This window comes from Trichomycterus rosablanca, chromosome 4, assembly GCF_030014385.1.
Source record: "Trichomycterus rosablanca isolate fTriRos1 chromosome 4, fTriRos1.hap1, whole genome shotgun sequence".
In the NCBI taxonomy this organism is placed as follows: Eukaryota; Metazoa; Chordata; class Actinopteri; order Siluriformes; family Trichomycteridae; genus Trichomycterus; species Trichomycterus rosablanca.
The window spans coordinates 4,871,469-4,890,272 of NC_085991.1; the positions used below are offsets into that span (position 1 = coordinate 4,871,469).

At 40.9% G+C, this 18,804-nt stretch overlaps 1 protein-coding gene across 1 annotated transcript in view; it reads left to right on the forward strand.

Moving 5' to 3' along the window:
• Positions 1-18,804, forward strand: part of LOC134311235 (calsyntenin-2-like) — a 72,087-nt gene that overhangs the window by 31,426 nt on the left and 21,857 nt on the right. The window contains exons 7-8 of the mRNA XM_062992838.1: positions 13,090-13,285; positions 17,344-17,552. Coding sequence (XP_062848908.1) covers positions 13,090-13,285; positions 17,344-17,552 — 405 coding nt within the window. The remainder of the gene's footprint in view (positions 1-13,089; positions 13,286-17,343; positions 17,553-18,804) is intronic.

Below are 18,804 nucleotides of genomic sequence, written 5' to 3' on the forward strand. Positions count from 1 at the left end.
GATTATAATGGTTAAATGGGTTTTATGGTTGGAATAGTTTGGGGAGCGTTTATGTCAATGTTTGTTATGATATAATTTATGGAGTACTTTGTGTTTGTTGAGTTTGTAAGTTTGAGTTTATAAGGAAAGACTTGTCTTTTCTGTAACCTTGTTTAGTATAGTGGGAGGGATCTGCTGTATTGTATCTGTTGCAAATAAAGAGTGCTGCCTCCTACAGTTAAAGGAGAAAAATTGCTTTCTTATGTCTTGCAGATGCCACAATATACATTAGCAATAAAATTGGTTTTGTCTGGGCACTCAGGTGGTGCAGCGGTAAAATGTGTTAGCACACCAGTGCTTAGATCTCAAACTCATGAGTTCAAATCTCAGCTCTGCTACCAGCATGTCAGGCACCTTTATAGGGCAGTAGACTAGCGGCAGAAAGGTTGCTATTTCAAGCCCCACCACTGCAAGGTTGCCACTGTTGCGCCCTTGAGCAAGACCCTTAACACAATTGCTTAGACAGTATACTGTCACAGTACTGTAAGTGGCTTTGGATAAATGCCCAAAATGTAAATGCTTGGTAACCTGGTCGAGTGGCTTTACAAACATTGGCAGGATAAAGATTCACCTCTTTGCTGCAGCAACAGCATTTTCTACTTTCTGGTCAAGGCTTTGACACAAGTGGCAAAAAAGAGAGCATTTCATGTTCCTTATCTGACTGGTGGATTCCAGACACTCGGGTGTTATCGAGGCGACATCTTTTCCTGAGAAGTCAACGGGTATTTTAGGAAGGCAATGCTAGACCTGCACCTGCTTCTAGTGTGTGTGTGTGTGTGTGTGTGTGCTTGACTGGTCTGGCTGAAGTTGAGATCTGTTAACTGTTGAAAACAAAAAAATCAGACAATGCAAGCAGGGACCAGTGAGCAGCTGAAGTCAGTTCACAAATGATTAAAAAGTATAATTACTGAGTGTGTGTCACAAGCGTCAAAATCTAAATACGAGCGATCTTCAAAAAGTTTCTGCACTTTTTAAACTCTATTTATTAAGAATTTTAAAAACAAATGACATCACTTTTCTACATAATCATCTTCCGATGCATTTTTCCCAGCAGCACCGAACCAACTTTTTTATGCAGATTAGCAAAAAATGTTTTTGGTTGAGTTTGTAGCCACTGATGCAGCGCTGCTTTCACATCATCATCACAGAAAATCTTCTTCTCCTTAAAGCTTCTTTGAGTGTACAAAAAGGTGGAAATCAGATGGAGCTAAATCCGGACTATAAGCGTCTCTCAGTGTCTCAGACACAACCGATTACTGCTCCTCCCACCCTCACCCCTTCCAACCAAAATATAAAAGTGCGGAAACTTTTTGAAGATCCCTCGTATGTTTATAATTACAAAATACAATTAAGTTGAACAGTGAAAACATTGGAATTGTTTTTCTTTTTTTTTCTCTGTTTTTCTCTCACTTTTTTTTACCTTCAACATTTAGCAGACGCTTTTATCCAAAGCGACCTACAATTATCATTGAATAAAATTTGACCAATTGAGGGTTGAGAGCCTTGCTCAGGGGCCCAACAGTGGCAACTTGGCGGTGGTGGGCTTGAACCAGCAACTTTCTGATTACTAGTCCAGTACATTAACCGCTGAGCTACCGCTGCCCAATCACAGATTGTTATTTTTATCGCATTTTACAAAATGTCCCAATTCGTCCAGAAATTGGCTTTTTATATAGTATATACTTTACATAATCCATGTCCTACTCTGGCTGTTGGTACATATAATTTGGTGTGGAAAAGCTTTTCATATAATAAATGTGTATGAAAGGTGTAATAAAGGAAATACTGTACTTTACTACAGCAGGCTCAGTTTTCACATTCTGTAGTCTCGGTCATAAAAAAGATAAAACAACCGCATGTGTAGTGATAAAGCCGATCTGGTGATTTAACTGAAGTTATTTATACTAACATAAGTTCCTTCTATTTGTGTAATGATGGTTGATTTGTAGAGTGGATCATACACACATCAGCGCGGCTCAGATTACCGTCTGAGCCATTGAGATTATGGATTATCCCTCAGCGTCATTAAACTACGATTGTGAGAATCGATGGTTCTGAGTGCTTGCACGTGTCCCCTGTTTCCGTGACATAAAATCAATGAATGCAGTGCTATGTTGACATCCTTTATCTGTGTGTCTCCCTCGAGGCGAAAGATAACGTCTGAGGAACTATCCAAGTAACGAACTTTTCTTTGGCACGGCAGTTCTGCCATACATCATCTATATTCAGCCGGGATTTAGAAAATACAGTTCAGCTGTGAAGTTACACATGATCCATCCTGCGCAGACACTTATTGTTCTGCCAGCGTAGCTACTGATTATTTTTCTCTTCTATCACGAGTCATGCTCAGAATATTCAGTGTGTTGAAAATCTATAGCAACATCTCATCAGTTAGTTTATTTTCACAGTGTTCTGTTCTTGATGGGTAGCACTGTCGCCTCACAGCAAGAAGGTCCTGGGTTCGATCCCCAGGCGGGGCGGTCCGGGTCCTTTCTGTGCGGAGTTTGCATGTTCCCCCTGTGTCTGTGTGGGTTTCCTCGGAGAGCTCCAGTTTCCTCCCACAGTCTAAAAACATGCAGTCAGGTTAATTGGAGACACTGAATTACACTATAGGTATATGTGTGTGTGTGTGTCTGCCCTGTGATGGACTGGCGCCCCGTCTAGGGTGTTACTGTGTGCCTTACACCCATTGAAACGCTGGGATAGGCTCCAGCACCCCCGGCGACCCTAATTGGATAAGCGGTTAAGACAGTAAGTGAGTGAGTGAGTGTTCTGTTCTTATCTCTTAAACAGACAGACAGCATAACCAGTATGAAGGAAAAGTTTAAAAATACAATCATAAAATGTAGAGATACCTGCAGTTTTACACACAGTTCAGTACAAAACATAATCACCAATGAGTCAAAACATTACATTCACCCCCGTCCTCCTTATCAAGTCAAGGTGTTTCAACCTCAAACAATGCAAACAGGTTTATAATGTCGATTGTATTAAATAAATTATATGCTTCTAGACTGTGGGGAAGATCCATAAAAACATGATTTGGGTTTAGTGTGGAGAGCATCCAGTGGCCTGCTCAGAGCTCTGAACACCTTTGGGACGTAGCTAGTTATTAATTTATCTCCTATCAAGAGCCATGCTCAGAATATGCACTATATGACTAAATGTACTGTACGTGTAAATGTACTCCTCCTCATTATAAATTCCAGTGTTTTAATCTCACCCGGGCAGCACGGTGGCTCACTGAGTAGCACTGTCACCTCACAGCAAGAAGGATTCAATTCCCAGTTGGAGCAGTCCAGGTTCTTTCTGTGTGGGTTTCCTCCGGGTGCTCTGGTTTCCTCCCACTGTACAAACACGTGCAAGTGAGGTAACCTGGAGACACTAAATTGTCCATGACTGTGTTTGACATTAAAGACTTGAACTGATGATCCTGTCATGAATGTAACCAAAGTGTGTAAAAAATGACGTTAAAATCCTAATAAATAAATTATATAAAATGAAAGATATACCTCCGACTTTCTGGGGAAGTCCTTTACCTGCCTGGCATGACTGTGTCCCTGTGTTTTGAACAAGATCCATGATGACATGGTTTGGTGAGTTTAGTGTGGAGAGCATCAAGTGGTCTGCACAGAGCCCTGACCTCAATTCCACTAAACACATTTGGGACGAATTGGATCGTTAATTGTAAGCCAAGCCTTCTCATTTAACATTGTGCCTGACCTTACAAATGCTCTTTTAATTAAAAAAGAGGAAGCACAGAAGGACAGAAGGGTGGCAGCTAGTGGTAATGGTGGGGGCTGTCATTAAGCTGTCCCTTTTGGTTTTGGAACGGGATGTCCGACAAGCTCATGCCTAAATAACCACATAGTTTGGCAATGCAGTGCACATGTTTGCTTTTGCTTTGTTGTGTTATTAGCTTGAAACCCAACAAACACGGGACTGATAAGGCTTATCGGGCATTTGCTAAAGCAATTTTGCCCGTGCTAAAAATCTATAGCAAAATCTCATCAGTTAATTTATTTTCACTGTGTCCTGTTCTTATCTCATAAACAGACGGACAGAGTAAACAGTGTGAAGGAAAAGCTTAAAAATACATTTATATAAAATGCAGAGATAAAGTAAAAACATAAACACTGATGAGACGAAACATTACATTCACCCCCCTGGCAATTTCTATTTCATAATAATTGTGCACGTGGGTTCAAGCATATGGTAAATGTTGGACTGACAGTAGTTACTCAAACGCTTATGTCATAAATATCCTGGGGGATTTTAATAGGGGGGGGAATTGTTATGGCCAGATCTCCAAAACAGCAAGGAGTGTTCACAGGCAACCAGTTTGAAGAGGGACAAGCCTCAATTCACCGATGGGTTGTTGGACAGCCATGACTCATTGATTCCAGAGGATATCAGATACGGACCAACAGAGGAGCTACTGTGGCTCAAATTGCAGATTATTTTAATACTGGTAATCAGGTGAATGGGTCACAACACGCCAAACCCTTGTGCGCATGGGGCTGCATAGTCTGAGACCTAAATTACCCATGATATGTCCTTGACATGTGGCGGGGCCATCATTAGACCAAATATACTGGGGCTTCATAAAATGTTGCTGCTCCCAACTAAGATAACGGTTGTAAAAAGGACACGCGAATTCACTATAGGACCTCCATTTTCCATGACGGGTGACTGCTGTAATAGCCGACATGTTTGACATTCCATTATTGCTGCCCTTGAAAGTGTGGCTGGAGTGAAGAGTACAAAAAGAAGCACCATGTCTGTCTTAAGCCATTGCAAGATGTTCTAATCAGATAAGGAACACAAAATGTTTTACACCCAAGCTTTAGAGGATGTGCTGAAACTGTAACATGACTAGAGCAGTATAAAAGGATGCCCACAGTTTATTCTGCAGCTATTACACTGCTGTGCTAATAAATTCTCCAATACAGTGAACTGTAATCTTTGTCTTCTTTGATCATGTGACCTTATTTTTCCTCAACAATTGTAAATCACATTCACGTACCTTGTGTGTTCACCCAAATTAAAATTTTCAGACAGAACAGACACACACCTAAACTAAAAAAAAACACCTTTACACGAGAACAAACATAGCTGGGGTCCAAATGAACTTGGGTCAAGTTAAAGAAAATGTAAGTGTAAAAACACCCCAACACGTTCTCAGTCGTGTTAGCTCGGTTAATGGATTCTGTCTAATGACTAAAATTTTTCACCCTCTTTTGATGGGCTGTGAAGGAGCTGTTCTGTTCACTTTTAATTTTAGCTGCGAGCTCTAAGGTCTCAAACGTAGCGAGAAGCTGTTACCTGCATTTTAAGTTCTTGCTGGTTTCATTACAGTCAGTCAAATGTAAAAAAAAAAAGCTGCAGGCTGAATCACTGTATTGAACCTGTAACAGAAATCCATAAAGTAATAAAAACACCATCACCAGTAATCTGCTCATTTTATCCAGTCCCAAATGTTAATGCCATCATTTCTTTTATTACACTTTATCCTGTCAGCATGGAAACGTGTGTAATGATTTTTTTTTTCTTTTTTAAATGACACAGAGCAGAATCAGATAATCTGCTGTGTGTTTATTCGAGAGAAAGAAATTGACTACCTACATGGCGACAGATGTGGCTAAAATATTGGTGCACTTCCACCTTAAAAAAATGAAAATAAAAACTTTTTTTTTTCTAAATTAGGTTACAGAAGGCAATAAAAAATATTATTTAAAATAGGCATGTTTATTTAAGAGACCTTTAAATACAGCGAGTGTCATCCAAAGCTCTGTACAATAAAATCAGAACAATGATAAAATAATTCAATGACATAAAATAGTAATAAAAGACATATAGCACACATATAGCAGAATAAATAATATATAAATAATATACATATTACACATACCTTTATATTTTTTAGCATAACCTTTGTCTGCAATCATGCGTTTTCTATAACTTGTAATAGGATTTCTGCCCTTCTGTGCTGGTAGTTTGACCCATCTGTCTTTAGCAAACTGTTTGAGGGGTGCACTTTCCAACTGCAAATTTCCCTTAAACTCAACGTGCGTGCGAGGTAAACAAAGGGGTAGGTGTTAGGGCGCATTCACATGGGAAGCCGCAAAACAGCTTTTGCACTGCTGTGTCGTTGTTTCCTATGGAGTGTGATGGCGCTGCTTAGCTTGCTGCTGCACTTCATATATTTCATATTTTATATTTGTATTCTAGTGTATTTTATATTATATTTGTGTTATTTTCAGTGTATAAGTGTCAAAAACAACCCTATTATTTTACATAAGCCTAAAATATATGCAGTTCCACAGGACCATGAAACACATTAACTGCTTTCACATACTTCCTTAATGGAAAAAATACCTTACAACTCGACGCCACTCCCAGAACCAACTGATGTTAAGTTTCAAGGTACCACTTTATTTGACTTTATACACCTGGTAGCAATCCGTGTCACCAAAACACAATAGATGTCCACATAGTTTTGCTCATATAGTGTAGTTAGTCTAAGAAGCTAATAGCTTGTCAGACTGATTAAAGAGGTACAAGACGATGTGTAAATTGCACAATGAATCAACAAGTACGTAATTAAAAACTCAGTGAAGCGTGACATTGTCCTGCACTAGAAAGCTCATTATCCAGCATCCATTAACTGAGAGCAATTCAGACTCTAACAGATTAGTTTATTTTTCTTGTCAGTGACTTTGAAACAAAAATCCTGCAAAGTCTTACAGAAATGTACTCACAGACATAAAGAGAAAAACAAAAGAGGGATCCAGGGGGGTGAAGTGCACCCAAACCATGCCCCATGACTGTAGGATTCAGTGTTTATCCCTGTGCTGTTCATTCTAAAGTGATCAACACTATCCGCTAATCCAAGTGTTTCCAAATGTTTTTGGTCTGAGCTTGAAATGCTAGGCAGACAATAGTGCAGTAAAACAATTTCTCCCCAGTGGTGGTCCTGTGGTACCTTTGCATTGCTGGACAAGGTCAAATTTAATACAGTCAGCATTTCTATGTCTACAAAGTCCACATATATGGCTGTTGTACCTAATAAAAACCAATGCATTTGGGGGATCTGAACCTTATTAAACTGAGTGGTTGAGGGAACTGAGTGGCTGACAGAAACTCACGGTGCGGACCAGAAGGTTTGAAAGACCTTTTTAAGAGATGCAAGGTGTAACCCTCGTGCAACAGATTAATTAAATGTGTAATGTCAGCAGCTGAATCCAATCAGATTTTTCTTCACTGTCACCGCTCTGAATGGAGAAGTCGTGGTCCTGACAAGCCAATTAGATCCGTATTTGAATATCTGCCTTGGTCCATTTGCGTTGTTCAAAGAAGCATGAAATGGGCAAATAATCTGTAAACTCTGTGTTCAGCAAGACCTGTTCTGAAAGCTTCTGATCGCTGACATGCTCTGCTCCTTCTCAATTGCTAAAATGTGCAATTTAAAGTGTGTGTAAAATTTTAAATGTGCATTTTTACCAACAACGGAGCATTTATAATGAAGAATATGCCGTGGCCATGCTCACATGGACATTCTTTTCAAGCATGTGTTCATCAGTGGAGATTATTTTCACACATTGCTAAGAAACTTGTGTCTTAAATTATATAACAGGTTGTAACAGGTTATAGCAGCTAACGTTTGTCACAGTATCACTATCAGTGACATTTACTTGCACTTTTGTCATTAATGCTGAGGTATGAACACATTTTGAAGCCACACGTGTCTTATTTTAGGTACGTCTTTGTTTGTTTTAGCAAGACAATGCCAAATATATTCTACATGTGTAACAACAGCATGACTTAATAATAAGGGAGCACAGGTGCTAGTCTGGCCTTCCTACAGTCCAGGTGTGTCTTATTTAAACCATGTGGTAAATTATACAGCTAAAGTAAGACAATTCAGATCCTGGACTGTCGACAAGCTGAAATGTATTATCAGGCAAGAATTGGAAGAATTCTAGGCGCCCAGGTGGCACAGGGGGATAATTCACTAGTACACCAGCACAGAGATTCTGAGCTCCCGGGTTTGAATCTCAGCTCTGCTGGGCGCCCTCTAGCTGGCACAATTGGCCTCCTGTTTGCTGGGTGGGGAAGACCGGACTAACCCCGGGTAATCCCAGGTAGGGTTATCAACCCAAGGCTCCTGTACAGAAAGTGGAGGAGCGCAGAGATTGGGGCGTGGCTCTCTGTACGTGAGGCCAACCTCACAAGCAAATCCACCAAAGTATGAATAAAAAGGGATAGGTGGACTGCGCACACATCAGAGGGAGTGTGTGCAAATATACACCCTCCTTGGAAGCCGTCGGGGTCCCCAGCAGCAGATTGTCTACGCTAAATTGGGGGGTAACATGGATTTTAAAAAATGGTGTTTCCTAACAATCGTGTTGTGTCCTCCCAAACAATTACAAAGCATTGTTTAATGGAATGGTGATGTAACACAGTGGTAAACATGCCCCGTCCCAATTTTTTGGAAACCTGCCATCAAGTCTTTCGCTTTTATTCTGCTTTCACTGTGCACTAATATAATCACAACTAAGATATCTTATCTTGTTTTATCCAGGTTCCACAGAGCCCGTTTCTGTGCGGCTCCATCTTCTGTGCCACTGTGCTGGGCTATTTATATAAAATGATTAATTTGAGAGTGACAAAGGGGGTAATAGAAAAGTGATGAAATAAAAAAGGTGAACTTACTTGCCTGGATGTGTGTGGTAGTGTGTGGTAGTGTAGAATAAATGTAAACGCTTTTAGCATTTATCCTTTAAAGGATACAGAGAGAAAAAGTCTGAGCGAGAACGTCACACTGATGATGTGTGGGTCATTCATTCTGAATATGTCAGCATATACATGAGGGGGTGGGGGCTCTCCTTGAAGTTCTCCAAATTATGTCCTAGTTCTATTCAGAGGAGACAGGACATTCACAAAAGGCAGTAGATTAGAGCTCACTGTTCATGTTAGAACACCTTCACTGGGAGAAGTAGATAAGAGAGACGAAGGAGAAACAAAGCCTGCGTATCGTTGGTGGACCATGGCAATGCTAATCTCTTTCTGCTCGGGTTATTGCAATTATTACCATTCTGTCATTTAGCCATTGTTTAATGATCCCCGTATTGTCAACACTGAACACGGCATGAGATTAATGCTGCGTTCACTGGACGCAGTTACCCTTTAGATGACTCCTTCGACTTTTCGCACACTTTGTTGTGATGTAGATTTAATGTGGAATGAAATATTTGCCATATTCCAGATTAATCATGTGGAATCTCATATATACGTTTAGGGCTGTTTTATTAACAATGAAAAAAATCCTTGAAAGTATTCAGACCTTATTCAATACTTACCGCAGTAATTACCGCTACAGGACTTCTTGTAGTCCTGGTGGAGTGTAGAACACATATACAGGTTTTTTACTGTCATTACAGATATTGTCCACACTATTCTGAGATATGACCCACTTAAATTCCAATAATACCTACATCAACCTTAAAGTTACAGCAAACACACTACCTTTAGTATGTTATCTTATTCTTATACACTGATCAGCCATAACATTAAAACCACCCCCTTGTTTCTACACTCACTGTCCATTTCATCAGCTCCACTTACCATATAGAAGTACTTTGTAGTTCTACCATTATCTACACCCTGTTCTTCAATGGTCAGGACCCCCACAGGACCACCACAGAGCAGGTATTATTTAGGTGGTGGATCATTCTCAGCACAGCAGTGACACTGACATGGTGGTGGTGTGTTAGTGTGTGTTGTGCTGGTATGAGTGGATCAGACACAGCAGCGCTGCTGGAGTTTTTAAATACCGTGTTCACTCACTGTCCACTCTATTAGACACTCCTACCTAGTTGGTTCACCTTGTAGATGTAAAGTCAGAGACGATCGCTCATCTATTGCTGCTGTATGAGTTGGTCATCTTCTAGACCTTCATCAGTGGTCACAGGACGCTGCCCACGGGGCGCTGTTGGCTGGATATTTTTGGTTGGTGGACTGTTCTTAGTCCAGCAGTGACAGTAAGGTGTTTAAAAATCCACTCATACCAGCACAACACACACTAACACACCACCACCATGTCAGTGTCACTGCAGTGCTGAGAACAGTCCACCACCCAAATAATACCTGCTCTGTAGTGGTCCTGTGGTGGTCCTGACCATTGAAGAACAGCATGAAAGCAGGCTAACAAAGTGTGTAGAGAAACAGATGGACTACAGTCAGTAATTGTAGAACTACAAAGTGCTTCTATATGGTAAGTGGAGCCGATAAAATGGACATGTGTGTAGAAACAAAGAGGTGGTTTTAATGTTATGACTGATTGGTGTATATGTTATCTGTTTTGTTATCTTATCCTCCAGGCACCCAAAGAGGATGGAGGTCCCTGCTGAGTCTGGTTCCTCTTAAGGTTTCTTCCTGTAATTTTAAGGGAGTTTTTTCTTGCCACTGTCACCCTCGGCTTGCTCAACAGGGGTTTTTGGTCTGTCGGTCCTAGATTCTGTGAAGTTGCTTTGAGACAATGTCCATTGTAAAAAGCGCTATACAAATAAAATTGACTTGATTGAATGTGTTTGTCAACAGATTTTATTTTCCCCACATTGCTAAGAAACTTGTTTCTTAAAGTATGTAACAGGTTATAACAGGTTATAGCAGCCAATGTCTGTCATGGTATTAGTATCAATGACATTTGCACTCTTGCACTTTTGTCATCAATGCTGAGGAATACAAACACATTTTAAAGCAACAAGTCTTTTTCAGTTACATCTTTGCTTGTTTGTTTTAGTAAGACAATGCCAACCATGTTCTGCATGTGTTACAACAGCATGGCTTAATAATAAGAGAGCCCAGGTGCTAGACTGGCCTTCCTACAGTCCAGACCTGTGTCCTATTTAAACTATGTGGTGAATTATACATCTAAAAATAGGACAATTCAGATCCTGGACTGTTGAGCAGCTAAAATCGTCCAACAGGGGTTAGTCTTGCTCTCAGAATTTAAGGAGGACTTTGACAATTTGACCAAAATACTATGCTACCTTAAATTCTGTGACTCTATTTAACTGAAAGTGTACAGCAGCTATACCTGGTCACCACAGCACGTTCACAGAGGATTTACTGCATGTCAGGTCAACATGGCTGACCTTGAAGGTGAAACTAGGACCTCATGTTGCTTTTAGGTGATAAAAAAGCCACCAGGGGGGTAAAAGCAGACAAATGTGAGTAAATTCCATTATCACTTTTAACTGTGTTATATGACTGTGGAGCTGAATGTTCAGATTAACAAATACACTCCACTGCACTTACTGACATTCATTTATGGTTCGGTGCACAAAGTGTTGAGCCTCTAAGTAACACTTATTCAGTAATCTTCAGTCTGTCTACAGCTATGAGTCAAACTAAATCCAGAAATAAAATGATCCCCAGCCTGTTGGACATCACTTCTACATTAATAACCATGGTTATTAACATGGAGCTCTTCACACTCCCCACTCCATTAATATTGTCTTCCTCCACACCAAACTCATCAATGTCTTGTCATTGATTGATAATGTATACGCTTGTTAGCAGTGAGGGTGTCTGAAACCTCTACAATCACCACCAAAAGAGACATTATTTACAAGAGTAAATCATTATGTCTTTCCTTAAATAAAACAGGAAAATTAGAAAATAGAGCTTATAGTGAAGCGTGCTCTGTTTCATTTTTTATAATTGAATCTTTCTCAACAGGGAATGAGTGGGGGCATTGTAAAATAAATTCAGTATATTCAATATTCAATATAAATTCATATTACTGATTGATAATGTATACACTTCCTAGCAATGAGGGCGTCTGAAACTCCTATAATCAATAATAAGCAGGGGTGTCCACATTCTTTTGGCTGTGTGGATACAATATAGCCTTTTATGTGACAAATTTCATATTTATGCGCTAGCATTTCTAGTAAATGACACAGGACTATGAGAGCTAATAGGTTGGCAATGTTTGGTTGATCTGGTGTTGGCAGTAGATCGACTATACGGCCAAAGTGGGTGGAAACCTCTCCTAATTGCACCCATTGTAGGAGTAATATTGTGTAATATCTAAATATTTTATTAAAACTTTGTGACAGTTGTGTAAGAAAGTTCCTTTCCAGCTTCATTATGATTCGCACATGAGGCTCCTTCTTGTGCTGCTAACCAGGGTCCTTGCACACCATTTGAAGACCCCACCCACTTTATTAGTCCAGTCTTTTCCCACACAGCAGATTAGATCTGCTGCAGACACTGTGAAGTGTGCCTCCTAGATGGCGCCCAGCCATCCGGTAGCAGAACTGAGATTCGAACTGAGAAGTTTAGGACCCCTGCGCTGGTGTGCTAGAGGAATATAGGTCCATGAAAACATTTGAAGAGTTCAACATAGTATGAATGGGCACAAATTCCCACGGACACAGTGCAAAATTGTGTGGAAAGCCTTTCCTGAAGAGTGGAGGCTGTTATAGATGTAAAAGGGGTTATGTCATATTAACACCCAAGGTTTTAGAATAGGACGTCCAACCAGCTTATCGTCAGGTGTCTACATACTTTTTGCAATGTTCATTTTTGATGTATGTGTATCAACGAAGAGTAAACCAGATTTATTCTTATTATAGAGGAGACACATTTTCATTCCTTAACCTTGTACATGAAAGAAAAGAGACACAAGTACATCGTTGAGGCCGTCCACCAATTAAATGGAAAAATGAGAAAATCGTGCTCGGTTTAATATTTATAATTGAATTCTTCTCACAGAGAAATGAAAGGGAGCCACTTAACAAAGTACCAGCAGGAAGAAAACAAGATTTAAAATATTTAGATCAAAACTATTACAGTGCCTTATTGAAACTTTCAGGGTTTGAAAGCTGCGTTTTTTAACACAATTTGATTCTATTTTCTTCCTTCCCCAGCAGAAGCAGAGCGGCTCTAAATGCCCCCACAATCCTGCACACTTCAGCTGAAGTGAAATCCTGCTGCAGTGTTCATTATACCTCTGCTTCTTTTCTTTTTTTTTTACAGGAGACATCTGTGCATTTAAGATTCATGGCAAGGACACTCCGTTTAAGGCAAAGGTGCTAAACAAGACTTCAGGGGAAGGAGTGCTGAGAGCTTTTGGTCCTGTAGATTGTGAGCAGCAGAAGGAGTTCACGTTCATCATCCAGGCGTACGACTGCGGGGCCGACGTGACGGGAGCCAGCTGGAAAAAGAGCCACAAGTGTGTAGAATTAATATTAAAACTGGGTAAAGCTTAAAAATAGAATTAAATACCAGTGCTTGTAAATGAAAAAAAATTCAATGTAACTTTAACAGAATATAAAATTACAAACCTAGCTTATGTGTGTTCTTCCACAGCGTCTTCCACGGTTTAACGTTTTTTGCAGTGGTCTTGCCCGAATTGAACTGTTTTTGGTTTCTTTGTGCTTGGTTGTGCACTCATCTTCACATACACTGTAGGTTCCAAAAGGAAAAATGCAAAAATGGTGCAAACTGGCTACTGATTAATGAAAACGTTCTAAATTTGCAGCACTTTAGGCAGGCTGAGGCGTAGCTATGGTAACAAACCCCAAATTAAAAAAACAGTGGCCACATTTCATGTCAATCATGTTGACTTGAATGAGGCGTATTGGGCCCCCCTGTTCTTAATGGTTTCAGGCTTGAGACATTAAGAACACAACACAACTTTCTAATAACCATTTACATTTATGGCATTTAGCGGATGCTTTTATCCAGAACAACTTACAGTACTGTGAAAGTATATTGTCTAAGCAATTAAGGGTATGGGCCTTGCTTAAAGGCCCAGCAGAGGCAACCTGGCAGTGGTGTGCCTTGAACCAGTCTGTTAGCCTAGACAGCCAATGCTGAGGTTTGAATCCCAGTGGTGCAATTTTTGCCCATTATTGTGACAAGCCTGATACAACTTGCCTAACAGTCATTGGTCACCGTTGTCTGATTCTCCGCTCATGGTTCACCATTAATTTTTTATAGGAGACAGATTTGGACTGCAGGCAGGACATTCAAGCACATTCACCCTAGCTGCGCCGGAATCGCATACTTCCATACTCAATAGTACGCGAAATGAGTACGCGAGCGCGGTTAGTATGTCCGAATACATAGTATAAATAAAGAGGTACGCGAGAAGTACCCGGATGACCTACTTATTGGGCAGCCATGTTTGAGTATGCAAGCGATGCACACTTGCGGTCCGCTAATGTATCCCATAATGCAACTGGAGCTGCGTAGGCGTTCAAAGCGGAGAAAGATAGCGGAAAACGGAGTCCTCTGTTCACAAGTGTAAGTAAGATAAATAAAATAAAACATTTTAAAGACGAATAAATAACAAAAACACGATAAATATCCAAAATTTTGGCGAGTGGGGTTTGTAATGAGTGTAACTATGGTGATATTACGTAATCACGTCCTTACGTCATCACTTGACGTTGGCAAGATGGCGCATGTAGTACGGAGCGGTGTTGTGTGCATACTGCATACTTCTGTACTGAAAGTATGTACTTTTTTACCGGCCGAGTAGTGCATACTTCCTCCAATCTAGTACGTACTTTGTAAGTATGCGATTCCGGACGCAGCTCCTGTGTCTTAAGGCCTGGCAGTGTCTTGCTGAAATGACTTATATGTATAACCAAGATGCCACCTTGACACCAGCATTTGTCTCTGTAGAATCCCAATTCATGTCAATATTACCTTCACACATATTCAAGTTATTTATTTATTAGGATTTTAACGTCAAAGATTTACCCAAGATTTATCAGTCAAACACAGTCACAGATAATTTTGTATCTCTAATGCACCTGAGTTTTTGACTGTGGGAGGAAACTGGAGCTCCTGGAAGGAACCCACACAGACACGGGAAGAACATGCAAACTCCACACAGAAAGGACCTGTACCGCTCCACCTGAGAATCGAACCCAGGACCTTCTTGCTGTGAGGTGACAGTGCTACCCACCCAGCCACCGTGCCGCCCCACATATGCAAGTCATTCTACTAATGCACACTCATACCATGACAGATGATGGCTTTTGCACCTTTCACTGATGGAACAAGCTTGACCGTGGACACATCTGACCACAGCACACGTTCCCACTGTCTATTGGGCCATCAGCATTTCTGGATAAATGTGATGTCTGGTTTTCTGTTTGCATAATATAGTTTTAGGTTGCTTTTCTCGATGTAGCGACAGACCGTGTTGCGACAACGGTTTTCCAAAGTACAAATGAGTGAATGGAGCTAGATTAATCAAACTAGCATGCACTAGTTTACAGATTTACCCCACACAGACTAACCCTTCTCTGGATTCTCTGAAATGTATCACATCAGAAGTGCACATATTAGACCTCAAAATGAGCTTCCATCTTTCACGCTATAACAGTCTTCACTTCTCACAGGCTTTTCACAATAATTGCTCCAGTAGTTCCAATTCACTTCAAATGTGTTGACGTCAGTTTACTGAACTGAATTGAACTGAACCTTTATTTTTGACTTCGCTCAATACTGTCTACAGTAATTCAGACTCCTGCTCAGCTCCTGAGGTTCTCATTATCAGATTACTCTAGTAATAATCTTGATCATTTGTTAATTCAGATTTTTTGTTCCAGCTATCCAATAATTCTGTCAATGTAAAAGCATTCACTGACTCTTAATTATATAAGCATGTAAAGGACAGAGAGAGAAGCGAGTACAGAGCTTATAAACAAAATTATTCTGAGAAGTGTGAAAGGCCACCAAGAAATTCCTCATTTCAGACCCGTAGGAGTCTGTAAGCACCTCGGTGTGCTAGATCTGACATGGTGATAAACATTCATGCCGAAATTCAAAATGAGTTTCTGGGTTTGTATTTCTCTTGTGTGAATGACAAATATATTAGAAAGAAAGCCAAGGGCTGGTATTAACATTTCATTTGTATTTCTGTTATTTTCCTGTAGTGTATTATGTTTTTTTTGCTTTTGCTGTAGAAAGAAGCAGAGTTGGTTCATGTACAGCAACATGAGTGCATGTTCCTGGGTTCCTGTGTTTAAATCTTGCTTTTGGTCCCAGCGTTTGCTTGGGTTTCCACCTTTTTTCCAAAAAGCATTCATTTTATCCAACTGCTTTATGCTGGTCAGGGTAGTGGAAAGTTAGGATGATTCTAAGGGTCTGTGACTTACCAGGGACCTTTATTTATTTATTTATTTATTTATTGGGATTTTAACATTCATGACAGAACAGGTAGTTACTGGTTACACAAGATTCATCAGTTCAAGTTTTAATGTCAAATGTTTTAATTGTCGCGGCTCAGGTGGCGCAGCAGTAAAAACACATGCTGGAACACCAGAGCTGGGATCTCGAATACATCGTATGGAGTCTCAGCTCTGCCTGCCGGCTGGGCTGATTGGCCACATGCACAACGATTGGCCTGTTGTTCAGATAGGGGTGGGATATTAAAGGAGGATAGGGACTCTCATAACTAATGCGATTGTGACTGTCAGGGTGCGTCTCTCCGTACACAGTGCTGATCTCATTGCACCTGTCAAAGTGTAGGTGACAAAATGCATACGGCTGTCGGAGGGGGCATTGGTGTAGAGGAAGCATGACGCAATCGGGCAATTGGACGTGCTGAAGGGGAGAAAAAGGGAGAAAATGCATAAACAAACAAAAACAACACACACACACATTGTCACAGACAATTTTGTATCTCTAATTCACCTCACTTGCACGTCTTTGGACTGTGGGAGAAAACCGGAGCTCCCGGAGGAAACCCACACAGACACAGGGAGAACATGCAAACTCCACAGAGAAAGGACCCGGACCGCTCCACCTGGGAATCAAACCCAGGATCTTCTTGCTGTGAGGCAACAGTGCTACCCACCTAAAAAATGTATATTTTTTAAATATCCACATAGATTAAATAAAAAGATGTGTGTAAATTTGAAGTGGATGTTGCATGAATGGAAGCATGTGGATACCTGAGCATCAGCTTGTTGGACGTGCCATTAAAAACCCCAACCGCTTTGTTTAATGGGGTAAAGATGGACAGGGCTGTGCAGGCCACCGGACTTCCTGTCACTAAACTAATTAAACCATATCTTTATAAACAGTCATGCTGGAAGAAGAAATTGCCTTTTCCAAACTGCTGGCACAAGAGGGAGAGCACATGATTTATTTGACATTTATTTTAACGCACCTTGGAGGATACATAGTAAATACTGGATAAAAAAATGAAGTGGTTATATATTCTTTTCCTTTATTAGATCATTTCTTTGCTCTTTTATTCTGTGTCAGAGCGATGGTGCACATCCAGGTGGAGGATGTGAACGAGTTTGCTCCATTTTTCCGTGAGCCGAAGTACCAGGCCACGGTGACAGAGGGGAAGATCTATGACAGTATCGTACAGGTGGAGGCTTGGGACCAGGACTGCTCGGCCCAGTACAGCCAGATCTGCAACTACGAAATAATCACGCCAGCCACTCCCTTCGCCATTGACCGCAACGGTGAGGCTACACACACACACACACACACGCGCGAAGATAAATGTGCACAATAAAAAAAAACAAGGCCAAGTTGCACATTAGCTCTTCCCAGTGAATGTGGATTGAAACAAGAACGGATTTCACATTCAAATATTTGACCTGGGATTTCTCTCTTGGGCTGTTCTGTCTCTGGAACAATGTACATTGATGCACTATTTAGCTTGAACTTGCTTCATTTCTTTGCTTGCTTGTTTTCATTATTTCCACATTATTCCCAGTCACATGATGCGCCGTTGTGGTTTACTGTCCACCCAGGCTGTCTGTCATCCATCAAAAGCAAAATCAATGTCAGCTTCTCTGTCAGATATATCAAATCTGGGTGCTCAGGTGGCGCAGCGGTAAAGCACGCTAGCCAATCAGTGCTCATCTGGAGCTTGTGAGTTAGGAGGGAGGGCTGCTGGGATTCCTCATAACTGCTGCAGTGTTGTGTCTTCTAGCTGATTGATGGCATCTGCTGCACAGAGACGGGGTATAACGGAGATCAGTGCGTGACTCTCTGTGCGCAATACGGATCTCCATGCAGGTGGAAAGAAGCGGCCGGCTAGTGTACATGTGTTGGAGGTGAACTGTGTTAGGGCACTCACCAATGTGCTCAGCATTTGGCTTGAGCGGTGTGACAAAAGGTCATCAAAGTGCACATATGAGACGAATCTGCATTTGTGTAGAATAACCGTCAAATCCAGTCTGAAAGCTCCACATGTATCTGTGTTTATCTGGATTTTCCTCACTGTTTCACTTTTAAGCTCGAGCTTCTGAGAAATTGTGAGAATCAGCTTTTCCGAGAGAGTCTAAAATTTCTAACATGGTTTAATGTACTAAAAGAGCGACACAGGAGCACTAAACCTCTCTTAATTATTACTGCTCATAAGTGTTTCCACTAATTAAATTCCTTGGTCATTGTTATTACACAATAAGTCACGTTAAGCTTTGTTCACATTAAGTGTTGTTCGTACAGCCTGAGTTGCTTTTACTGCGTCATATCAAACAGTTCGACTTATTGGAGGAGCTTTGAAAAGGTCAGCGGCAAACAGGGTCAATATTCAATCAGGAAAGCGCAGCAGCAAGCGAAGCGGCACTGTTATACTCTATAGGAAACAACGGCACAGCCGGTGCAAAAGCGGTTTTGTATGTTCTCATGTGAATGCGCCCTTTAGTCACAGTTCTCCTTGCTTGGGAGTGGACGTCTGCAGCACTAGAGGCAGAAATACAAATC